At 37.2% G+C, this 24446-nt stretch overlaps 1 protein-coding gene across 1 annotated transcript in view; it reads right to left on the minus strand.

Moving 5' to 3' along the window:
• Nucleotides 1-3282: 3282 nt before the first annotated feature.
• The window catches only part of XRN1 (5'-3' exoribonuclease 1), a 60458-nt gene continuing 39294 nt past the window's right edge, over nt 3283-24446 (minus strand). The window contains exons 28-43 of the mRNA XM_015821095.1: nt 23479-23535; nt 21818-21950; nt 19945-20014; nt 19355-19580; nt 17746-17847; nt 14573-14671; nt 13405-13522; nt 12928-12995; nt 11879-11989; nt 7790-7909; nt 7488-7629; nt 6863-7032; nt 5551-5664; nt 5311-5446; nt 4116-4273; nt 3283-4031 (exon numbers count right to left, since the gene is read on the minus strand). Of these exons, the coding sequence (XP_015676581.1) occupies nt 3729-4031; nt 4116-4273; nt 5311-5446; nt 5551-5664; nt 6863-7032; nt 7488-7629; nt 7790-7909; nt 11879-11989; nt 12928-12995; nt 13405-13522; nt 14573-14671; nt 17746-17847; nt 19355-19580; nt 19945-20014; nt 21818-21950; nt 23479-23535 (2127 nt within the window). The 3' untranslated portion in view covers nt 3283-3728. The remainder of the gene's footprint in view (nt 4032-4115; nt 4274-5310; nt 5447-5550; nt 5665-6862; nt 7033-7487; nt 7630-7789; nt 7910-11878; nt 11990-12927; nt 12996-13404; nt 13523-14572; nt 14672-17745; nt 17848-19354; nt 19581-19944; nt 20015-21817; nt 21951-23478; nt 23536-24446) is intronic.

Genomic DNA, 24446 nt, shown 5'->3' on the forward strand with positions numbered 1-24446 from the left:
GGAAAATACCCTAATGTTGGGAAAGATTGAAGACAAAAGAAGGTGGTGGCAGAGGATGAGATAGTTAGATAGTGTCATTGACACAATGAACATGAACTTGGGGAAACTCCAGGAGACTGTGGAGGACAGGGGAGCCTGATGTGCTGTGGTCTGTGAGGTCACGAAGAGTCAGCCATGAGTTAGTGATTGAACATCAAACAAAAGAATAAAACATTTTCCAAATTAGTAAGTCAAATGAATAAAGAGTTGTTTCTATGCAAAATCATTTAATGCTAAGAATCTTTTTATATCTTCTTTGTACCATCAAAAAAAAGGTGATGCATTGGACAACTAGAAATGCAAAACAAGTTTGAATTAACTGGTATATCTATATTTGGACAGCAAATTATTCAAACAACATATAGATAAATGTGAATACAGCTCATCAGATTTGGCTTTTTGGGACTGCTTAAACTTAATTTGTTTGAAATTAGGATATAATATTAATTGTATTTTGACTAGGAATTTCATTTATAGATATTTTTATCCCTCTTCACTCCATATTTACCCTGTATTCAGAACTGGATTATAACTGCCTATATTAATTTTTATAGTTCAATTTTTATGATCCTGATGTCAACATATGTAAAAAAATCCCTTAAATTAATACATGTTATCATTTGGCTACCATAAAGTCTAGCCAACCATTAAATAATTACATTTTAATACAAGTAGACAAAACCAAATCTTATATAAAATTATTGTATTAAATTTCTCCATGGTATTTCATGTTAATCCTTCATTGTACATTGTAAATTTGCATTTTAAAATACCTTTGCACAATATTTTATATATGATAGAATTCTGACATACACACACTATACACAAAAATACACTTGACATTCATGCCAATTTATCAATCTCATTTGTTAGGTAGACAAAATGTTTTCTAGAAAGGAAATTATAAAATCTGCACATTTTCCCTTTAAGATTTTAATAAAATACCGCTTTTTACAAGATTTGTGAAAAAAATCCTGCATTTACAAAATACACTCTAAGAGGCCTTAAGCCAATTATTTATGTCTTACAACATAAAAAAAAAAAAACCCCAGGGCACCTTATATGGAAACTAATACTGATCTGGCTGATTCATAAGAAAATAAAAATGGAACAGATGTAATATAGAGATATGAATAAAATCATTGAAAGTAAGTGGCAATTTGGATTAAAAATGCAGAAATAGAAATAGAATAGGAAAAATTGCATATTTTTGCTGGTTTTAAGTTAGCCAACTTTTCCTTTAGTGGCTAACACACAATTTATAGATTTTGACACAGGGCTTAGAGTAAGGATGTTTATATTCCTAAACATGTAAACAAAATGCAATTCAGCCTTCAGTCACACTGGCAAATAAAAGTGGTTGTTTTCCATGGAGATCTGTAACCAGACCATACCTATTACCAAAACCCCAGTTAACAGATCTACTTATACTCAGAAAAATAATAGGCTGATTCCTAAACTACTATGGATTTAAAACCAAATGCCAGCATTAAGTAAGTATTCTCTGTTAAACATAATTCAAGGCAAAGTATAGTTCATTTAAATTGAAAGTGTTACTTCCCATGCTGTGATGTAACAATGTACTAATATTGCATGAAAATCTGCATGTTAAAAAAGCAGTCTTGGATCAACATGGACTCGGTTTGGATGCAAGTATGTGGAGATAATATATTGGGCAGCATTATTTAGGGTATTTTCTTATAGTGAGATTACTCTAGCATGAGAAATGTGTTATTTGAAAATGATCATAGTCATTCATATAGTGCTACTGCTGCTTCCAATAAAAAAAAACATTCTGAATGTTTCAAAAGTTAGTAATAAAACATTATCATGCTGATTCATGTTTTAGTTCTCCCAAAATATACTGCAGGTGAAAAATAAAACAAAAAGTTTTGTGATGTGTCTAAGTATGAGTTAGGACTGTCAAATTATTTTTTTTAGGAAATCATATAAAATTTTTATCCTATAAAAAAAAACTTTGCCAAATGTAGAGTTCATTTTCCTCAATAAGGATAGGTTCAGAGCTCAGGTTGTATGCCACATCCAAATGTATAGGATTACTGAGCAATGTGCAGAAATAATCTTTATGTTTAGGATAAATCAGATCAATAAATTGTATACCTTATTTGCTGGAACATGGTGCCATTTAGTTAAAGACATTTATTTACAGGTAGTCTTTAACCCCCATTCGTTAGTGACTGTTCAAAGATATGATGGCGCTGAACGAAGAGACTTACAACCCATGCCTGGACTTACAGCTGTTGCAGCACCCCTATGGTTGTGTGATCAAATTTTGAGTGCTTGGCAGTCAGCCTACATTTACGACCGCAGGGGCGTTTCAACTCATCCTCACCTGGGCCCCCATCTGAGCCTTTTTGGAACCCTGACACCCTGTGCTCCACTGCCTTAGCTGACTTTCACTGTCTTCTTCCTCCCAGTGCTGATGCTGGTCAGTGGACTAGGCTTCAGATGTGGAAAAATAAAACCCAAAGATTTTGTAACCAGCTTCTGGGTGGGATGAGATTTGTGTTCCTAAAAGAAAAAAAAATCCTCAAAGCAACCCTTTGTAAAGAGCTTCTGGAAGGAATGAGCTTACCGTTCCAACCCTCCTCTCAGCTTTGCTGAGAAGTTTTTTGCAAAGGGGCTGCCTTGAGCCTTCCCCCTGCCGCACACAGTTGAAGTCCTGCCCAGCCAAGCAGCCAGGTTAGGCATACCTCATTGGCAGTAGGAGCAAGAAAATGGTGAAGGTCAGTGGGGGGTTGCAGAGCACAGGGTGTCAGGGGTCTCCTAGTGCAGGGTGGTGAGGTTAACTAGGACTGGGCTGAGCTTCCCATGGTGTGTCACACAGCCGCACAGTCCTGCTGTTCTGGGACTGCTTGCTGCCCCACAAGGCAGAGTGCAGGGCGGCCAAAGGGCAGGAACTGGGTATGAGATAGGTAGGTGGGTGGGAACTGGAGGCAGTCCAGTTACCTTATGGGGACTTTGGCTGGGAGGGACAGAGACCGGGATGGTTTGGACTAGGGTGGGTACTCGCTTAATGATCCATAGTTCTTGATTAATGACAGAACAAGGACTGCTGGGATTGCAGTCATTAAGCAATGTAGTCAATTACATCTTACTTTATGACCACATCACTTAGTGACAGAAGTTCTGGTCCTAATTGTCATACGTTGAGGACTACCTGTACAATAATTTTAGGACACGTTTAAGTTGTTACATTGCTTTGGTATAATTCCTAGATATAATTTTATTTAAAGTTGGCAGTGCCACAATAGTTAAAATCTATTCACACTGTATCAGATTAAAAGAATCATATAGAAATAAAATAATGGTTACATATAAATAGTTTGTAGAAGTTATGTAATCTTTAAAAAGGAGACAAATCATCTGGAATAATTCTTTCAGACTCACTTCCAGTTTTAAAAAAGCAATTCTAGCACTATCAATATTATTGCTGCTCTCTTGTGTTAATGTTTAAAAGCCATTAAAAAAAAATTAGGCAAGATGGCTAGTGTAACTACCTTAATTTTATCAACTAAATAAAGTTCTTTAACGGGCATAATTAGTATTAAAAATAATGCAACAGGCAGAAAATATTATTTAAAAGCATAATTTGGATTAGAATTAAAATTTAAAATTGTATTTATTCGTATAATACAATAGAAAGGTAAGTATTCTGTATACCATACTTATTCTGAAGATTTCGATGCACCAAAATTGACAGCCAATTTTCTGGGTTTTCGTTTGCTAGAAACATTTGATGTTGACTTTTTATGAGGTACCCTTGAATTTGGAGATGCCATTTTTTCTTGAAAAGATGCTGCAGACTGAACAGTTTGAGAGGGTCTTAAAGGATCTGAGGAAGTATCTAGTGAATTCAGTTTTGTGGTGTCAGATATTGACTGATCATTCTTCAACTGTGCATCCTGAAGAGAAGCTTGGAACTCCTTAGACTCAAAATTTATTTTGTTTGCAGCTGTTTTTTTAGTTACCTAAAAACAAAACAATAACCTGAATTACTTTTCTAAAATCAGAAAATGTACTTACATATACATTCTGTCTGCTATCAAACTTACCTGCAATGGTATAAATTGGTTATGTGTACCAACTGGTATATCTGCAGGATATGCATTTCCAGGATATGAACCTGTGTAATAAGATTTGTTGTGAACTGGCATTGGTGTTCCCCACTGCACTGAGCCAAAGGCAGGAAATGATGAAGGAAATATATTAGCTGTGAAAACAATGGGATATAGATATATTAAATAAAAAACATTTTTTTATTTAAACTGTTTTTAGTGGGTCTGTTTTCAATAATACCCACTAAATAAATTTGGTAACTGCAAGGTCTGAACTGATGTTACTGCAGCAGAACCCCTATAGCCTCTTATTTTACTCTATAAAATTAATTAGAGAGCAAGAGGCGCTTTAAGGAACATAATTAACTTTTTTTTACATTATTCAATTGGTTATTTTTTTTTATTGTAGAACTTGTCTCCCTAGAATTAACTTTTTTCAACCAATAATATACCTATTTCATGAACATTATTTCACTTCTTCATATTAAAAAGAATGCAAAATAACTGTTTTTCTACCAAGGGCGCCATTCAATTAAGTATAATCAACTAAGGGCATGAGGAGAGCTACTACTGCTTTTCTCTTTTTCCCATGCCCCAGTCTTAAATGAAAAGTGTAAATAAATTCTTGCCAGACCATTTGCAAAGGACTAGGACAGTGGTTCTCAACCTTTTTAATGCCGCGACCCCCAACCGGTCGTAAGTCGAGGACTAAACCGGTCGTAAGTCGAGGACTAAACCAGTCGTAAGTCGAGGACTAAACCAGTCATAAGCCGAGGACTAAACCGGTCGTAAGTCAAGGACTAAACCGGTCGTAAGTCGAGGACTACCCAACCGGTCGTAAGTCGAGGACTTTCCCTGCCCGGGAGCGCCGCGCATGCGTGATTCCGCCCCCTGCGCCCGCCGAGGCGTAGCTGGCAAGCGGCAGAGACGGAGCAGGCCACCAGCTGGCCCAGCCCAAGGGAGGTAAGGCACCCGCCGGAAAAGGGGAAAAAATGGTGGACAAAAAAAATGGCGGACAGCCTTGCTTGGCGACCCCCGTGAAATGGTCGATCGACCCCGCTGGACTAGGACTAAGTGAGGCTTGAATCATTTGAATAGCCACTGTCTAGAGAAGGAAATAGATTCTATATTTTTTTGTATGGAAAAGATTTCACATCCTGAACAAATAAAAGATAACATTTAGCAAATTTACCAGTTTGTTGTTGACTGAAAACTGGAGGGATAGATCTAGGTGCCATAAGATTTCCCAGTGGCTGATAATTTGGAAACATTGGCGGGGGCGGCAATGGTTGCTGCGGTGGCAGGGGAAAATTCATCCCAATAGAGCTCTGTATGAAAAAGATAACGTTTTCAGCATTAGAAAATAGAAGCATTATATGTTAAAAATTCAGTGCAATGCAACAGTTTTAGAACATTTAGAACATGGTCTCACCAACTGTTGTAAAGCAAAAAATGCTGCTTTCTCCTTGGCCTCATTTTGAGAATGGCACTGAGGTCCATGCACTAATAAGCCATTGGATAACTTCACTTGACAAACTGTCATTGTCTATGGAATAGAAACATGTAATATGAATAAATACCTTTTTTGCCTTATATTGCAAACAAAAATAGTAAAGAGCTTAACTTTTAGTCCTGTGATAGTTTCCTAAACTCTACTAAACAGAAATAGATTGCAATACACCATTAGATCTAGCAAAGGAGGCATGTACCATCTGCTAGGGATTTATATTTTAGTGGATCCCAGAAGGCAGGCCTTTTCTGCTTTGGTGCTGCCTTAGGGAACATTCTCCTCGGCCCCCAGGTCAAGTTAGCTCCATCCCTCTTAATGTTCTGGAAATCCCTTAAGACCTGGTTACGTCATGAGGCCTAAGGCAGAGGATCCCCGAAAAGAGATAAGCTCATATGATCCACTATTGTGGTTATCATATTCATTCTCTCCATCCCTTGAGGTTTCTATATTTTTAATTTAATATTTTATTTTTTAACGATAATAGAGTTGGAAGGGACCTTGGAGGTCATCTAGTCCAACCCCCTGCACAAGTAGGAGACTCTATTTTTTTTCTTTGATTGTTGTACAACTCCCAGAGTCACTTCCAGTTAGATGGGTGGTCATATGCATTTAATAAATAATATTAGAATTCAACAAAGCCTCCCTTCATCTGCGTTCCCTCCTAAATTTTATTTTGTAAGCCTCCTGAAGTCACTGAGAGTGAGCTGGACAGCCATATACATTTTCTTAAGTAAATAAATAAAATCTAAATTTGCCTTGGACAGATTTCTAGCAAATTGTTTAGGTTCCTGCTTGTGCCTCCAGAAGTGTTTACCATTATATCCACTGCTATTTGTTCATTAATGATGTGGAATTCCATCTTCCCTGATGGAAGGGAATGAATGAAGGAATGTTTTTATTTATGCTTTTTATACTATCCTATGTTTTTATTGTAAATTGACCAGGGTCACTTAGGTGAAGATGGGGAAGGAATGTAGAAATGTGATGATAGATAGATACAAAGATAGATAGATACAAAGACATGGAAATCCACTCCATCTATAAATAAGCACCACTGAAAACAATTTTGGTGGTAGAAGCAACTTTCTGTTGAGTATATATGCCTATACAATCCAAATGCAATGGCAAATCTTTGATTTATACAAGTAAAGAGGGTGTTAAAAGGCAGTATTACTTTCAGTTTTAATAAGTAACAATTTACTTATTCAGCCAATTTATTTAACTCCAAGGTTACCTGTGGGGTTCTAAGGAATGAGAAATCTGGTTGCAACATTCCAACAAGGGAACAGATACGAGAAAGTTCAGACACAGCAGTAGATACTGTTCCAAGGGGAGGATGGCTTCCTTTTCCCATGGCCTGAATGTTCTGTGACCCTCCAATATTAGATTTATTCATGAAATCCACTATCAATGAAACATAATATAAAAATGAATATATAACACCAATGTTTTGAATAAGTCCAAATATTTAGCTTTACTGGCTTCAATGTAACATATTTACAACTGGTCTGCTGCTAGCAGAGACTCGTCCTCCCACTATTTTAGATGGCCCCTTCAAAAGGTACATAGATGGCTAGGAAATGTCTTTGAATAGACCAACTTCTGTAGCAGGAGAATAACAGATCCTGGAGTATCAAAAAGTCTATACATAATAATGGTTCAATTTTCTTTTGAAGGTGTATTTCTTTACAAACAAACAATTTCTAAAAACAAATACTCTTACTAGTATTTTCAGTATGTTAAAACATTTGTTGTAGGTAAAGAAGAAAAATCTAATTTGAAGTGCTTATAAGTAATTATAATTATTAATTTTATAATGTGCTGCAACTATTCAATTTACTAAAATAAACCAGACATACCTATCTTTTGGGGTTGTCTACATTGTGATGCAGGTTCAAAAGAATCCTGTTTACAAGTGGAAGGTGAAATTTCATGAGTCTTTCCTTCTGGAGCGGCAGAAACATCTATCTTCAAAATTTCTTTGAGCATCTGTGTTCCTTTCTTTAAAAAATGAAGTTAAATAGAAATATATTATAAGCATATATGTATGTTCGTGTATATATACAGATACAGAATAACTTGGAATTTAGCATCTTAATTTAAAAAACAGAATTCCAAAAGAAATTCCAATTTGATGGGTAATACAATCCAATATACAAACCATGGCAAAAGACTGGGGAGATAAATGATCTTCATTTGTTGGCTCCGTGGAATCAGGCGATTGTTCCTTTTCTTTGAAAATTTTTAAAGTTGCCAAAATATCTCCAAGTTCTGACCCATTCTAAGAAGCAGATAAAGATATAGTTAGAGGCATACAGTATGTAAAATTAATGATATTTAAATATTACATAGAAGGTTCTTATTAAATACATTCAAAAGTTTGAGTGTGTTTTAAAAATAATATTTTACCAATTTTTCTGCCATGTTAGCCTACTTATACAACTTAGCATAGTTGCTACCCACTCTGCTATTACAGATTTATAGTGAAAAAGAAGAGAATAAATGGCTTATTCTGGACTCTGATAAAACTCAGCTAATTTGTAACAGGATTTTTCTTCAAATTCAAAACTAAACCCATTTTGATTCTAAGCATACCTGTTGTTTGTACTATTCACTACAATGTTTGTTATCTTCTTCAATAGGATAGTGAAGAGGCTGTACTTGGAAGGATGCACAACAAATATGCATTCTCAACAAGGTTAAGTGTTTTTAGTAAACCACATTTAGGGACAATTTAACAACAATCCATTATAAAACTTCTAATATGCTGATCTTATTGTTTTAAACATGTAAGTGACCTTGTTTACTCTAGATGCTATAAAAAAACTCCTTTTTACAACCCTGTAGTTCCTTAATTAGGAGTAGAGTCGGGGCGACTGGATGGAGCTGAGCAGTGGTGGGATTCAGTCAGTTTGCACCAGTTCGGCAGAACCGGTAGCTAATTTTTTGTTGCCCAAGCCCAGAATGGACTTTTGGAAGCGGCATCCACACAGAGAACTGGTTGTTCACATATTCGAATACCACCACTGGAGCTGAGGGTTTACTGGCCTAATGCCCTTCCTAATGCCTATACAGAGTTTGCAGAAGATATTTTTTCTGCTCTCAACCTTCCGAATGTGTGTCAAAAGTAGAACCATTTTATACATATAAAGCATCCTCAGTGTGTCAGTATAGAGGTAATCCTTGGGTTATGACCACTTGTTCAGTTATGATCAGTACTTGAAATTGTGGCCATCACAATGTCCCCGCAATTCATGTGATCAAATTCAGGCACTTGGTAACCAGCCGCAATTACACTTGCAGTGTCTCACAGTCATGGGGTCACTATTTGCAACCTTTCCAGGCTTCCCACAAGCAAATTCAATGGGGAAGTTGGCAGAGTTCACAAGTCACTCCTGCCACTTTCTTCCCCAATGGATGGCATGGGGATCTTGTACTCTGTAGTGTCTGCCCACGATCATGTGACATTGTACTTTATGACTGCGTAATGAAATTCCAGTCCCAATTGCCATTGTAACCTAAGGACTATATGTACTGCATCCATCTACAATTTTGTTTGATACAGGCAACATTTTGTTGGGTAGCAGTAGTGTATAAATGAAAAGATCCTAGCCTGCATAAAATTAGCAGGAATATGCTTGAGATAAAAATGGACTTTAGTTTGCTTTGGCATACAAGTCCAAATGTGCCAAAACTGGCTGAAACCATCTTTACTGTAAGCAAGGAAAGCTACAACTAGGGCTGGTAACATAGTTCACTGTTTTTTGTATTTTTAATGGAACCTGTTGGTTATCCACTAAAAGGCAGTTGTGCCATTGTTTTCAAATGAAAACAAGCCCTGACTTTTCTGCGGTCTTAGAAAAGCTTCTTTGGATTCTCTCTGTTGTATTCAAGTGATTTTTTTCTCTTATGTGTAGTACAAAAAGGCATTTTGTAAAAGCCTTGATGGATGATACAGATCTATGGGCTCATCTGCTGATGCCCATGACATGCAGAAAATTATGCCTTGGAACATAAGAGCCAAAAAAAACCCCATAAGGATGAAAGAAATAATAAATCTCTCTGAGGTGTCTCTGAAAAATTGATAAATACATGCATCAAAATGAAGTATGTGCTTAATTATAAATAAAGGGACTAAAATGGATACCACGAATTATCAACTGATTTCACTTGTGAGTGTATATGAAAATAATTTATATGTTGGTGACAACTGTATGTTACACTCCATGGAATAGGAATGAGAACCAAATTTATCCACAAACTGCTCAGACAGATGATCATAACTTAGGATGACTGAATCTTGAAGCCCTTCCCCTAAAGGGTTTGGGTAAGCCCTTTGAGGTAGTCAAGACAAGAAGTACCAACCATGAGTAGTAATACTATCTTCACTGTAAAAGAGTAACAGAATTTTTGCAAGTTTGAAAGTATCTTTCACCTTCCTTACTTTTACTCTCTTGAAAACTAGAGTCCCTTCTGAGATGTTTTCTGTATCCCACCCCCCTTCAGACTCAAATTTTGTTTATCAGAGCATTGTCTAGGCCAGGGGTAGGCAACCTTGGCTCTTTTATGACTTGTGGACTTCAACTCACAGAATTCCTGAGTCAGCATGGCTGGTTCAGGAATTCTGGGTATTGAAGTCCACAAGTCATAAAAGAGCCAAGGTTGCCTACTCCTGGTCTAGGCTATGTCTCTTGCTCCTATCTTCCAAGGTTAATCCACATACCATTGCAGTCTGGTATATTTTGAATAGTGCAGCTAGCTAATATTTCAGGAAAGCAATAAGAATAGAAAAATAATTTTGCCACTCTTATGGCCATAGAGTAGACATCTTATATGTCTGGTTACATTTGCTTGTTTCTGCCAGTGTCATTTTAGATATCTCCTCACCCGTTTCATTTCCTGGAGTTCCTTAGTGAACAAAGAAATGTCAGAGGATCAGTGGACAAGGCCTACTGGCACCCAGGTTTCTCTATATTCCAGAGACTAGTAAAAAAATTTCAGATCATTGGGAAACTCTTCAAGTGTTCTCAGAAAGCCTGCTAAATCCATCAAAAATCTGGGGCATCTCAATAAGTCCCTCCTTCTTTCAAAGTTTGGCAGTTCCTTTTCACTGTCAGGAAATTGATCTGCCTTTGGCCAATAGATTTATGAAAAAGTCCTCTAGAATCAAATCATGATATAGTTGGTCCAAGATGAACACTACACCTAAACAGTGATCAGACACATAAGTTGGGACAGTGATGACCTGGGACAAGTCCATGTTTGTCATAGTAGCCATGAACCTCCAAGAAGACTTGATAGGTGAGGTTGAACTCATCCAGCACTAGCAGTGTGGGTGAATCCACAACCACCCTACACTAATAGTAGTTTGGTGAAGTTTACAATCAAACAACAGGTGTCTTGATCATAAGGAGAAAATGAATGAAAATCAAATAACAAAGCAAATGAACAGTGAATGGCACGAGGAGAAGGAGAGGGCCAATAAAGTCAGGTTTGAATCGAGTTGATGAGAACATCAGAAAGTGGTAAGAAGTTTATAAAACAAAAGCAATGTAAGAACTGGTATAATAAATAGCATTCTCCCTGAGATTTGGCTGGCCCCCAACCCTGCCTGCTTTTCAACCCTTGGTTTATGGTATGATCTGTTAAATAGGTTTTCCTGGCACTTTATGTGTTTTTGTTTTGGAGTTATGGGTTTTTTTAATGATTGTTTCATTGTGTTGTTTTTATTGATTATCTACCCATCCTGAGTCCTGGGCAAAATTAATAAATATCCCATGTAAGCAATTTCTAATTTTTGTGTCATTTATTAACTCAACAATCTTGTCAAATTAACATTCCAATGGGCCACTGATATAAAAGGCATCCATCTCATGGGCAATCAAGTCATACTCTGATTTATATTTAAGAAAGGCAGATAGGGGCCAATATCACTTCATGTTCAGAGCTTTCCTAATGATTATGTTATCAGCATAAATGTAATTCTATAGAGAAACAGCAACAAACAAAAATAAATGCAGTATTTAACTACTTTGGCAAGAACAGGAATTTATAGTTTCCAGATGTTGATCCACACATTCCCATCAACCCCAGTTAATCATGGCCAATTGTGAAGATAAAGTGGAATTGTTGTCCAACAACAAATGGAGGGTGGCAGAATTTCCCAGCTTTTCGTTATGGATTAATAAAACTGTTTCTTTCCAGGATATAGTCATATATATATATTTCTTTTTAGACAGCCATTTCCTACCTTTGCAGTTATACTGGGATCATGAACTGCAGATTTTTGTTCTATTTGTGTATTTGAGCCTTCATTTCTCTTCAGAAGCTTTATATTACTCTTACTTACATCTGCAAAATTCTGCAATTTAATAAAAGTTTTTTCATTAAATTGATTCTTATATATGAAAATATTGCAAAATAATTCTCCTAAAAACAACTACCAATATTTTAAAATCAAGCATAAGTTGTTCAAATAATTTTTAAACATTCTGTAATGACTCATCTACAACTATACACACGAGGAGGGTGAATGGTTCAGAAAACAGTCTTCCAAATTCGCTGCTTGAAGTCTTCATGCAAGTATCTTTTAGGTATGCACATACATACTGAAATGACATGGGAAGACCTCAGAGCAGCCTCAGTGAGTCTTCAAGAGGATACAAGAGGCACTTTCAACAACTTTAGCAGCAGGTTTAGAGGGATATTTTACTTGCTTCCTGTTCTTGGTGAAGGACCATGCAGCCCAAAATGATGTTAGGGATAGTGCTGTTCAGGAAACCATATTAAAGGTTCCTTGGTTTTGCAGACTTATATAGTGATTGGGATCACTCTTCATATTTCTATAAGGCCCAGTGGTCAAACTGAAGACAAATGATTCTTAATCTGTAACCTAGAGATTACTATTGGTCTTGGAGTAAATGACAAAGTAATTTCTAAATTACTAGGAATAACTACAAAATGTTAAAACATGTTGACATCTTGCAAAAGTGTGTGTATGAGGGGGAATATTAAAATACTGTGAAATTGTAATCCTTTCATATTCCAACCATTTCGTGAAATTCAGGAGTCATCCAGATGCCATTTTGGGGACCACAAATTTCTAACTTATGTTATAATCTGCATAAAGGAAAATACTGGAATAGCTTTTGTTAAGTAATACTATATTGCTTATCACAAATCTGCTTAATAATAAAATTCTGAAATGACTTCCATAAAAGACCTAACGAAAGTTAAATAAATAAATAAATAACAAAAGTACAATTATGTGTAGTCATATGCAAGCAGAAAGATAATTACCAGTTTGTTGGATATTTTTTGTATTTGACCTTCATTTCTTGGCTCTTTAGAATCTTCTTTGGCTTGAACTGAAAAATTCATACAACCAGTTTAAAGAGTAAAAATACAATGAAAAAGAAAATTTCTGTATGTGTCTACTAAAAACAAATCCATTAATTGTAGTAAGATTAATTGTTAAGTAGAACAGTGAGCTTTCTTCACATAACTCAATATATTTTTCCTAGCTTCCTTCATGGTTTATCTATTCAGATATTGTACTATGAAAGATAGAATCAGGATGCAAAGTTGCAGTGGAAAACTTCAAAAGTGCCGTTCATGGGAGAATTTTGAAGAATTAAAATCCACAGTCATGGACTATGGATTTAAACTTCTTTTGACACAGGATTCAGTGAGGCTCTTTTCAAAACAGGATTCCTATATTTAAAAGTTAAAAAATATTTAAAGTAAGTTAAAGAAGTTACACTCTACAGTACTTACATTTTCTAAACGAGTCCTGGGCTTTTTGCTGGCTTTTAAAGCTATTCTCATTGAAACCTGGTTTGCAGGACCTACTATTGGTACCGAATTTTACATATTGAGGTAAAAAAACTTCATCCTAGAAAATCAGATTTTGCAAGAGTAAGATTTTGCATAGACCACATACTTTAGAATATATAAAACATGAAAGGGTAATCTATGGTCTGCAGAAGAACCGTCTCTCTTCCCCCCCCCAATTTCCTATGTTTTATCATTGAAATTTAGTGCAGAGCACTTTGGCATATTGGAGGCAGTTTCTAGCTCCCTGAAAGAAATAAAGATCAGAAAAAGTTGAAAAATAAATATTTAGGAAATATATATTAGATGTATATTGCAAGACTTTCAGAAATATTCAGTCTTTGAACTGTATTTAACTGTCATTAAAACTATCATACAATGTGTTTAATTTTACATCCTAGCAAGTTGTTTAGGATTATCAACACAGAGTCTCCATGGCTAGTGAAATATTCAAGCTGGCCTTAGAAAAGGCTGAAGAACATGAGATGCTGTTGCTGCTCAACTGAGACAGCCAAAAATACAAAAAAAAACCTTAGTATGTGCTTTGTTGGTTATAGAAAGGCCTTTGATTTCGTGTCAAGCTATGGATTGTGCTTATAAAGATGAAAATCCCAGAACATCACATTGTCCTTATATAAAACTGACTTGGAAACCACTACCCAGATGGAATATGGTGAAACTGATTGGTTTCAATTTGGCAAAGGAGTGAGACAAAGATACAGGTAGTCCTTGACTTAAGACAAATTGCTTAATGACCTTCCTTCAAAATATTTACGATCTGGCTTTGAAGTTCCAACAACTGTGATTAACCCCACAGTCACATGACCGCATTTTGGGTACTCGGCAACTGGTCCATATTTACCCCATTGGGCAATGGTGGCAATTGAATATATGCAAGTACATACTTTGTCTGCTAAGGCTTTCATACCCTTCTGGATTTCTTTATAGCTAGTCACTGCTTGATTTATTTATTTTGGTAAATATTTATACTTTTCTTAGAAAACCCCTCCTCTTCTTTTATTCTTTGGCCTTATCCTCTTTTTGGGTGTGATCATTAACATGCCATATAAGATTGGTACAAATAAAATTGGCCCTTTTTACATATACTAACCACATCATCCTTATTTTGTGGGGAAGGCTGAGACTTTCCAGGGTTCTGCAATGATTGCCAAATGTTGCAAAATTCATCATCTTTTTTATTGTGGGCTTGCTAGGAAAGAAAAAGAAAACAAATAAAATTGAAACTGCCATGAAAACATATTGCAGGAAAAAAATCTGGAGTCATATGATTTTTTTCCATTATCACAAAAACTAGTCATGCCTTAAGTTTCAACAAAGTAGCAATTTAAAGTGCAGGCATATATCTTAGTTGCTTCAGTGAATACAGTAGCCATTCACATTTAAAAAGATAGAAGTGAAGACATGTTCTCATCTTTTCATGAACAGTTGCCCCATAATGGAGTATTACTATATTGTTTTGCAGAGACAGTACTAAATTCTACACCAAGAGGATTTTTACATTTTTTCCCTCCATTTCCAAGACAGAGTCATGTCCCAGGGCCTTGATCCACAAGATCAATCCTCTCCTCTTTTATATAGAAACTCTCAGCTTCCATGAATTTCTCATTTGTGCTTTTCAACTCTGTTTAGTACCATACAGTACAATCTCCCAATTGTTTTCTATCTCCCATTATTTCTAAAAGTAAACTGGTTCACAGCTAGCTATTATTACCCCTGTTGCTATTTCATTCTAAACTTTTGGGAATTGGAAGGATCCTTTTTTTTTAAAAAAAATAAAAACTCTGTTCTGATTCTGAGCTGCCATGACTTTATCAACTAAATGAGAAATTGGAAATTTCTTAGTCCATCCTATTCCATTTTTAAGAATACATAGTAATTCTGTTTAGCTAAAGAAGATTCACTGAAATAAATGGAAGAAAAATTAAATCTGATCTATACTTTTTTTATCATAGGTTGTCAAACTGTCATTTACTATGGCACTGCAATGCGAACAAGAAACAAGTTATATTGTAGAATTGATTTTATGGAGATACCATAAGGCATAAAGTACCATAAGGTGGTACTTTAGCACCTGGCAGGTGGTAGGTGACCCCTAGCCAAGTGTAGCGGGGGAAGGAACGATCTAAAGTGGCGCCACGCAGGCCTGGAGGAGATCAGCTGGAGCTTCAGGGCTCGGCAAAAGCCCCAAGATCTGCACGCACGGCTGCAGGCTGATTGGAGCTTCCGGCGCACCCGGAAGGGAAAAGGAGGAGGAGGGCGGAGAGAGGAGAAGCTATGAAAGGAGCAGGTTTTGGCGGGAGAGGAAGAAAAAAAACACGGAGAGAGAGAAGAGGCTTTTGTTAGTGAATCGATGAGGAGAGCGAGCAAAAAAAGCCTTTGGAAGCAATGGGGCAGTGAGTAAGCGGATTTTGGAAGCGACGAGGCAATGAGTGAGCGAGCGAGCAAGCAGCCTTTGGAAGCGACAGGGCAGTGAGTGAGCGAGCCGCCTTTGAAAGTGATGGGGCATTGAGTGAGTGAGAGAGAGTGAGTAAGTAGCCTTTGGAAGCGACAGGGCAGTGAGTGAGACAGCGAGTGAGCAAGCAGCCTTTGGAAGCGACGGGGCAGTGAGTGAGACAGAGAGTAAATGGCCTTTGGAAGCAACAGGGCAGTGAGTGAGACAGCGAGTGAGCAATCAGACTTTGGAAGCGACAGGGCAGTGAGTGAGAGCGAGCCATGAAGTGGCCTTTGGAAGCGACGGGGCAGTGAGAGAGAGTGAGTGAGCAAGCAGCCTTTGGACGCGATGGGTCAGTGAGTGAGCGAGCGAGCGGTCTTTGAAGCGACAGAGCAAGCGAGCGAGCGGCCTTTGGAAGCGACGGGGCAGTGAGTGAGAAAAAGAGAGCAAGCGACCTTTGGAAGCGACGGGGCAGTAAGTGAGAATGAGTGAGCAAGCCGTCTTTGGAAGCGACGGAGGAGTGACGGAGCGAAAGAGTGAGCAAGTGGCCTTTAGAAGCGACGGAGGAGTGAGTGAGAGACCGAGCGGCCTTTGAAAGAGACGGGGAGTGAGTGGGGGAGAGACAGAGTGAGAGGCCTTTGAAAGAGATGGGGGAGGGAGGGAGGGAGGGAGAGACTGAGTGAGAGGCCTTTGAAAGAGATGAAGGAGTGAGTGGGGAAAGAGACTGAGTGAGAGGCCTTTGAAAGAGACGGAGGAGTGAGTGGGGGAGAGACCGAGCAAGAGGCCTTTGAAAGAGACGGGGAGGGAGGGAGGGACCGAGTGAGAGGCCTTTGAAAGAGACGGGAGTGAGTGGGGGACAGACTGAGCGAGAAGCCTTTGAAAGAGATGAGGGAGGGAGGAAGGGAGAGACCAAGTGAGACGCCTTTGAAAGATGGAGGAGTGAGTGACAGCTAGCGGAGGCTTTTGCGAGCAAAGTGTGTGTGTGGGGGGGGCTTTTGCAAGCGAAGGTTGAGAGAAAAAGGGAAAAGTGAGGGGGAGAAGGAAAAAACAAAAGAAAAGGCATTGACTTCTGACTTCCTCTGTTGCAGTAGAAGGAAGCATTAACTTTTTACTTTTCCATATTATAAACTAGCCATTTCTATAACAACAAATGAATCTAACCAGTAAAACCCAAAATCCCCCCCCCTTTTTTTAGTCATCAAGTTTTTGATACCTTGCTAAGCACTGGTGGTACTCTAATATTGTCATGTCCTAAAAGTGGTACAAATCTCTGAAAAGGTTGAAAAGCCCTGCCATAAGGAATTGGTTTAATTCAACTAATTAATAAATAATAAATAAAATAAGATTAAGATTTCATTAATTTTGGAATAATCTCATCAACGTTTAGATAATTTGATGTATAAATCACAGGTCATTCAGTACTCATAAACATAAAAGTGTGCCTTGGGGAGACAGACAGCATTATATATTTATTAAACAATTTTTTTTTACATAAACACATTTCTTCACATCTTTTAAAATATGTTGTACTTTTCTTGAATTTATTCCAACTGGCTATATTTTGGAATATGTGTCCAATTTATTGCATTTGCTTGAAGTTATTTATTTCATTTGCATTACTTTAGCTTATGATTATCTTATTTAGAAATTGATTTTAATGTATTATGTCATCATGTATCTTAAGAATACTGAAAAATACAAATGTACCAAATAATATATAATCTTTTTTCACTTTACTACTTATTTTAGTATAAGCTAACTGACAAACCCTAAACCGACTTCCTACACAACCCAAAACCATTTACCCAAAGGTAGCGGATAAAAGGACTTACTTTACATTTCTGATGGTTACTTGTATAGGTTACTTTATGCTGAGAACTGGAATTGCCCTGCTTTTCTGCTTTGATACTATAGTGCTGTCTTCCATTCAATTGCTGGATAATAGATTAAGAAATAAAACAGAATAACTTTCCAATTTTTCCATTTATTTAAAATATTACACAAACAGCTATTTTTTTCTTACATAGTACTATAAATTAACAGGCCAACAATATATACTCAACAACTTTAACAATAACTGTTATGGGACATTATTTATTTTGTTTCTTTTGATAATATTATGGAACAGAATTTCAAATACATGTAAAAATCAACTTCTCTGATATATACACCAATAACTAAAGTGCTCAAGGCACATCTAAGAATTATTTCCTTCCTTGGGCATATACTATTGCTGCATTTATATCATCATCATCATCATCATCATCATCATCATCATTTTAGCCATTGTCTATCCACTGCAGGATGAAGGCCTCTTCTGTATGTTTCCAACCAATATGATCTCTTTCGTGGATGCTTTTTATGAAGTGGGATCCATTCTATGACTTAGCAAGCTAAGCATAATTTTCAAAAACAACCTCCCCCTATGCCTGAAGAGAAAAGTTTTCAATCGATACAAAAACTATGAGTGGCGCAAAGAGCCATGGAACATGCTTGGCATTACAAGACAAAATAGAAAGACTTGCATATGGATTAGAGAACAAAAATATACAATATCATCCAGAGAGTAAAAGAATTTAAATGGAAATGGGTTGGTCACATAGCAAGAAGAATTGAATGGCAGCTAAACCAAGGCAGTCATAGAATGGATCCCACTTGATAAAAAGCATACACGAAAGAGACCTAAAACAAGGTGGATCGATGACATCAGCAAGTTATTGTGAGCCCAATTGGCAAAAGCTCAGAACCGTATTGGTTGGTAACATGAGGAAGAGGCTTTCATCCTGCAGGAGATAGACAATGGCTAAAATGATGATGATGATGATGATGATGATGAATTGCTATAAAAGAAAATCAGAAATCATTTCTTTACAATCTTTTTTCTTTCCTTCGATTTTTCCACATTTGTCTTTGCTCCTTTATTCTTTCCTTTTTTCATTCTAGATATTTGGTGATGTTAGTTTTTATTCTGTTTTCAAACTTCTAATAAAGTTTATTAAAAAAACAAGAACTATCATTTCCTCCTTTTATCATATATAAAGTCTGGATAAATCTGCATTAACTATTCTTTTGTGTGTTTGTGTGGGTGTGTGCTCCTTTGGGTCAGGGTTGTTTGTTTTGCACTTGATTCCAGGCAAATACCTGGAAAAGTCCCTGCAATTTTCTTGGCAAGATTTCTGAAGCACTTTGCCCTGGCCTGCTTCCAAGGTCTGACAGAGAGAGAGTGAGTGAATGGCACAAGGTCACAGCTGGCTTCATACCTAAGGCAAGACTAGAACTCATGGCTAGCCTAGTACCTTAACCACTACACCAAACCAGCTCCGCTAATTATTATGACAATTATTAAGCCTTGTTCAAATTTAGCTATGCTTTTACTAGCGTTAAGAGAATAACAATATCTTTATTTTTACGATACAACTGGGTAACTGAATTCACACTTACTTGAGTTGGAACAAAGAGAGAACGAGGAGAATGATTGAGGCCTCCTAGCTGTGCTTTTTGGGAAGATACAGAAAAGGATTCAGATAAATATGAGTTGTAGGAACTCACAGCTGGCTGTGGCTTAACTATAGCTGTTAACTTCTGACTTCCTGTTTCAGTTCGATAGCCATAAGAGATGTTAATTAAGGCACAAGCTGGTATACGGTATCCTCTGGAAGGTGAACTCCTAATGAAAGAAAGGAAAGGAAAACAACTTTGTCATGGTATTATTCATATAATTTCAAACTATATATTAAAATATTTATAGAATATAAATATTTAATATTTTGGATGGAACATAAAATGAACTTGATTAACACACTTCAGACCCAGTTTTATGCGGTTGAGTGAATGGCTGGATGGAGGTGTTTTTGATCTCTATTTCTCATCAATAAAATGAAAGTTTATAAATTTACAATGACAATAAAATAGATAATAAAGAACACAATTACTAGAAAAAATATTTTTAGTGTTACCTTCTTAACACAATTATTTTGTTTCTGAGGTTCTATTGAACACTTAAGAAAAACAAGCAATTGTCTGCAACAAACCTTATTGTCAAACCTCCATGAAATTCTTCATCAAACAGTACTTCATACAGCACATCAGATTCTCTGCTAGCTAAAGAAAATATACATTGTAAGCAATATCATCAAATGTGAAATTGCTAGAGAAAAAATATTATTGCTTATTACTACAATTTCCATATTCAAAGACCATTGTATTTATCTCTAGAGCTACCAATTAAGAATTTTCAGGACCGTCCTCTATACTGGCTTCCCTTCCTGGACAATATAGCTGACTACTTAGATCAGAGTTTCCCAACCTTTTGGGGTTGGTGACCTGAAGTGGGGGGAGGGGGGAAAGAAGGGATGGTTTTGTGGGAGAGGTAAATGTGTGTGCGCTCATGTGCATATGCATGAACATCTATTGCTCACGTGAGTGAAGCCACAAACCGGCGATGCTCATGTGAGTGGGACCGAGAATGCTGGTGATGCTCGCGTGAGTGGGGCCATGAACACCAGTGATGCTGGCACGAGTGGGACTGTGCACGTGTGCACACAAGCACACACCGACCAGCCACTCATGCGGCTCGATGGCCAATAGGCCACGGCCCAGTAGTGGGCAGCAGCCCACAGGTTGGGAACCCCTGACTTAGACCATCTTCATCAATATGGTTCCCTCCAAATGATTTGTATTAGAAATCCCAGAATTTTCAAATATTATGACTAATGAGGTGTTATAATCCAGAGGAAGAATTCTTTGATTTATTTTTATAATTCCCACAGCTGTGCCAAAGCATGCCATCAGATTTGGTTTTCAGCAGCTCACTTTTTAATTTTTTTTTATGTGCATGAACAAAATCATAATATTTCTTCCCTGTACACTCTGGTGCTGACTATGCACCCATTGTAAGAATTTTTCTGGCCTTCTTGATGAAGTTATAGTCCACAACACTAAGTTAAAATAAATTGGTTTAAATGAAATAAGAATTTTGTGTAATGGGAATGGAGGTTGCCTCTGTCTCACATCTTGAAATAATCTGTTGATGATTTCTGTATTATTGACATGTGCGTCAATGAGCTTTAAAGTAGTTTCAGTCTTATTAGAGAAATACCACCAAAGTCATGGTGTTTTTAAAATGAGAATATGTACAAAGACAATGTTATGTGAGCTAATGCACATTCTCAGCCTTCCAAAACAAGAAAAAAAATAATCAAAGAAGACAACTGATAGCAATGTGTTTTTCTTATATTTTATGCAAATAACAAATTAATATAGTTAGGGCTTCCCCACGTTTGGTTATACTGTAGAAACATGTGCCCAAATGTTCATTAGTTCTAAGTGCTACAAAAGCACTATAGATTTGTTTTTCTATAACAACTCATCCAATCACAGTTGCCTACTCCATTCCCCAATAAACAAGGGCTGATGTATAGTGCAGACATTATGTTTTAAAAAAGATTAACAGCAGTGGCCACACAATATGCAAACAAAACCATTATGTCATTTCTTTGGATCCAAAGTATATGTATGAAACGTCATTTGTAAAACAGCTTTCCAATTCTTTCCTGTCCCCAAAATTCTACATTTTGAAAGGTCTAGAGGCCCTTTAAAATAGCTTGAACTATGGTGCAGGGTACTGCAATAAAACAGCAAAGGCCATTTGGTGCAGACAAATTCTTATGCTCAACTGCAGCCCGTGTAATTCAGGTGACTCTCCAAGAATACCAAGGAAAGTATAGACAAGCCCCACATAGAATTTTGAATTTAGCTCATTAAAACCAACAAAAAGATCTATCTTTTTAACTTCAGTAATTTTGGATAAATATCAGTTGATAGTAATCAGCATTTTTTAAACATAGAAATCATTCACAAATCAAAGGCAGGATTATCAAAAGCTAAAAAGAAATTCAGCCGTACCTCCTTTAATTCCTATTATAGTACCACGGAGTCCAAGGGGAACAGAAAAGTTCTCTCTCACATTCACAACACGATCAAACAATCGATATTCTGCATCTTGATCTGGTAAAATTCCATGTTGTTGTTCTAAAGGCTAATAAAACCAAAGATTTAAATTAAAGCAAAAATACCTAAATATGAATATAATATAGAGTAAAAGTAGTTATATATGCCTGTTGGGTATTAATTCTTTGTGCAATTTTATTAAAATGAAAAGATTAAATAATCATGTAATGTTCTGTTCACTATAATGATCTTATGATGCAGGATGCTTTCTCAGTAGAAAGTAATCAGACTCTAAATCCGGCCAGCAGAAAATATAGTAAGGTTCATCTACACCAGCGGTTCTCAACCTGTGGGTCGTGATCCCTTTGGGGGTCGAACGACCCTTTCACAGGGGTCGGCTAAGACCATCGGAAAACACATATTTCCGAGGGTCTTAGGAACCAAGACACTAAATGAGTTGTCTTCAACTCCTGAGGCGTCCACCGAAGGGAAATCACTGCTATGCCGCCTTTTCCGTACCCAGACCCTGGAAACACCTCGTCCCTGCTCGACATCTCGGCTTGTATTGCATCCTTCCTGGCTGTTTCCTCCTCGGCCCCACTGGATTCCTCCCAGCTTCTGCTCGACTCGTCGCCACCTCTTGCTTTGTTGATGTTTCACTTAGTTTTAATGCGCAGTTCCCAAGATGGAGGCAGCGCTGGGGCCACGCGAGTTGCTCGGGCTGGTGGCAGGGCTCCTTCTGCTGCCTCCAAGCCTTTTCACCCCGGATCCGACAGCCGCCTTCTCCCAGGTGGTGAGCCAGGTAGGCAAGGGAAAGTTTCTTTGAGGGCCTCCACTCAGGTCTGGAAGGGTTGGCACCAGAGCCAGGAAAATGTGTTTGTGTATGTGTGTGTGTTGTGTGTGTGTTTTGCTTCAAGACAAAATTTCATTTATTTGTAATTAGAAATAAATATTTCACAATATATAATTACATATTGTTTTTGTGATTAATCACTATGCTTTAATAATGTTCAATTTGTAACAATGAAAATACATCCTGCATATCAGATATTTACATTACGATTCATAACAGTAGCAAAATTATAGTTAAGAAGTAGCAACGAAAATAATTTTATGGTTGGGGGTCACCACAACATGGGGAACTGTATTAAAGGGTCGCGGCATTAGGAAGGTTGAGAACCACTGATCTACACCATCGAACCAGCATTGCCATTTTTTTACATACCTTGTTTATTAATTTTACAACAGAGGTCCCCAACCTTTTGGGCACCAGGGACCGGTTCCGTGGAGAGAGGTTTTTCCACGGACCGGAGGATGCGTGATTTTGTGTGCTGCCTGCATCCTGCAAATGGGGCTTTGCTTGTTTGTGCAGACCAGTTGCTGGCATGCCGCGACCCGGTATTGGTCCACAGACCGGGGGTTGGGGACCCGTTTTACAATATGTAAAATGGAGGAAAAAAAGAGGAAGCTGGTATCAAACATGAAGCCTCCCTTGAGTCAAGCTTAACTCTTGATGATTACATGATACATTCATGTTTCTTTCTTGGCAACAGGAAATTGATTTGCTACTGCCTTTACCAAAAATCCCCATGCAACTATAGTTATATTAAACTTACTCTGTATAATAAGTGAGGTTTCACTGTCACACGCACTTTCTTATTACTTTTTCTTTGCTAAAAAAAGAAAAAATAATTGGATGAAATCATTCATAGATTATTATTGCCTTACAAAGTTAAAAAGTCATATATTGTAGCCCACATAAATGATAACACTGATAGTGAATCTATCTATATTCCTTAGCTTAATGTGTATCGCTCAACCTAATTTTAAAACCATTCTGTAAGATAAATTCAGGAGTTATGTAACAGCTCTTATTACACAGGTCTTAATGGATAATCCATGAAAAATATGATCTTTATATAAAAATATTTATTCATTCCCATTCCAAATATTGTATTGAGAGACAATCACACGATATAACCAATGTAATGGTTCTATTCTCTTGTTTAGAATTCTCCAACATCAAATACTGATCTACATAACTGAGTATAAAGGAACATAACCCAACAAGAGCAGAACAGAGATGAACCCTATAAACAAAACCTTCAGTATAACCTTAGATGTATGTGACTTCATGAATGGTAAACTCTATTCAAAATTTATCTAAATTAAGGTGGCTCAGAGGCCCCCAACCTTTTGGGTACCAGGGACCAGTTCCGTGGACAGAGGTTTTTCAGCACACCAGAAGGGGCGTGGTTTAGCATGCTGCCTGCATCCCACAGATGGGGCTTCACTTGTTTGCGCAGCCCAGTTCCTGGCATGCCGCAGCCCAATGCCAGTCCACGGACCGGAGGTTGGGGACCCCTGAGGTGGGTAATATAGATTATCTATATATAAACAAGTAAGTTATCTGGTAAGCTGGTAAGATCTCCTGCATGCTTTATTTTTTTAAATTGACTTTTTTATTGCTTTATAGTCCAAAATTACACTCAAATATACATAATGTACAACATTCTAATAGCAATGTAAATGACATTTGAAACCTAATTACAATATACTGTGATAAGTATGAGATCATTTAGAC

Source organism: Protobothrops mucrosquamatus, unplaced genomic scaffold (assembly GCF_001527695.2).
Source record: "Protobothrops mucrosquamatus isolate PMUCROS unplaced genomic scaffold, P.Mucros_1.0 scaffold1251, whole genome shotgun sequence".
NCBI classification, from domain to species: Eukaryota; Metazoa; Chordata; class Lepidosauria; order Squamata; family Viperidae; genus Protobothrops; species Protobothrops mucrosquamatus.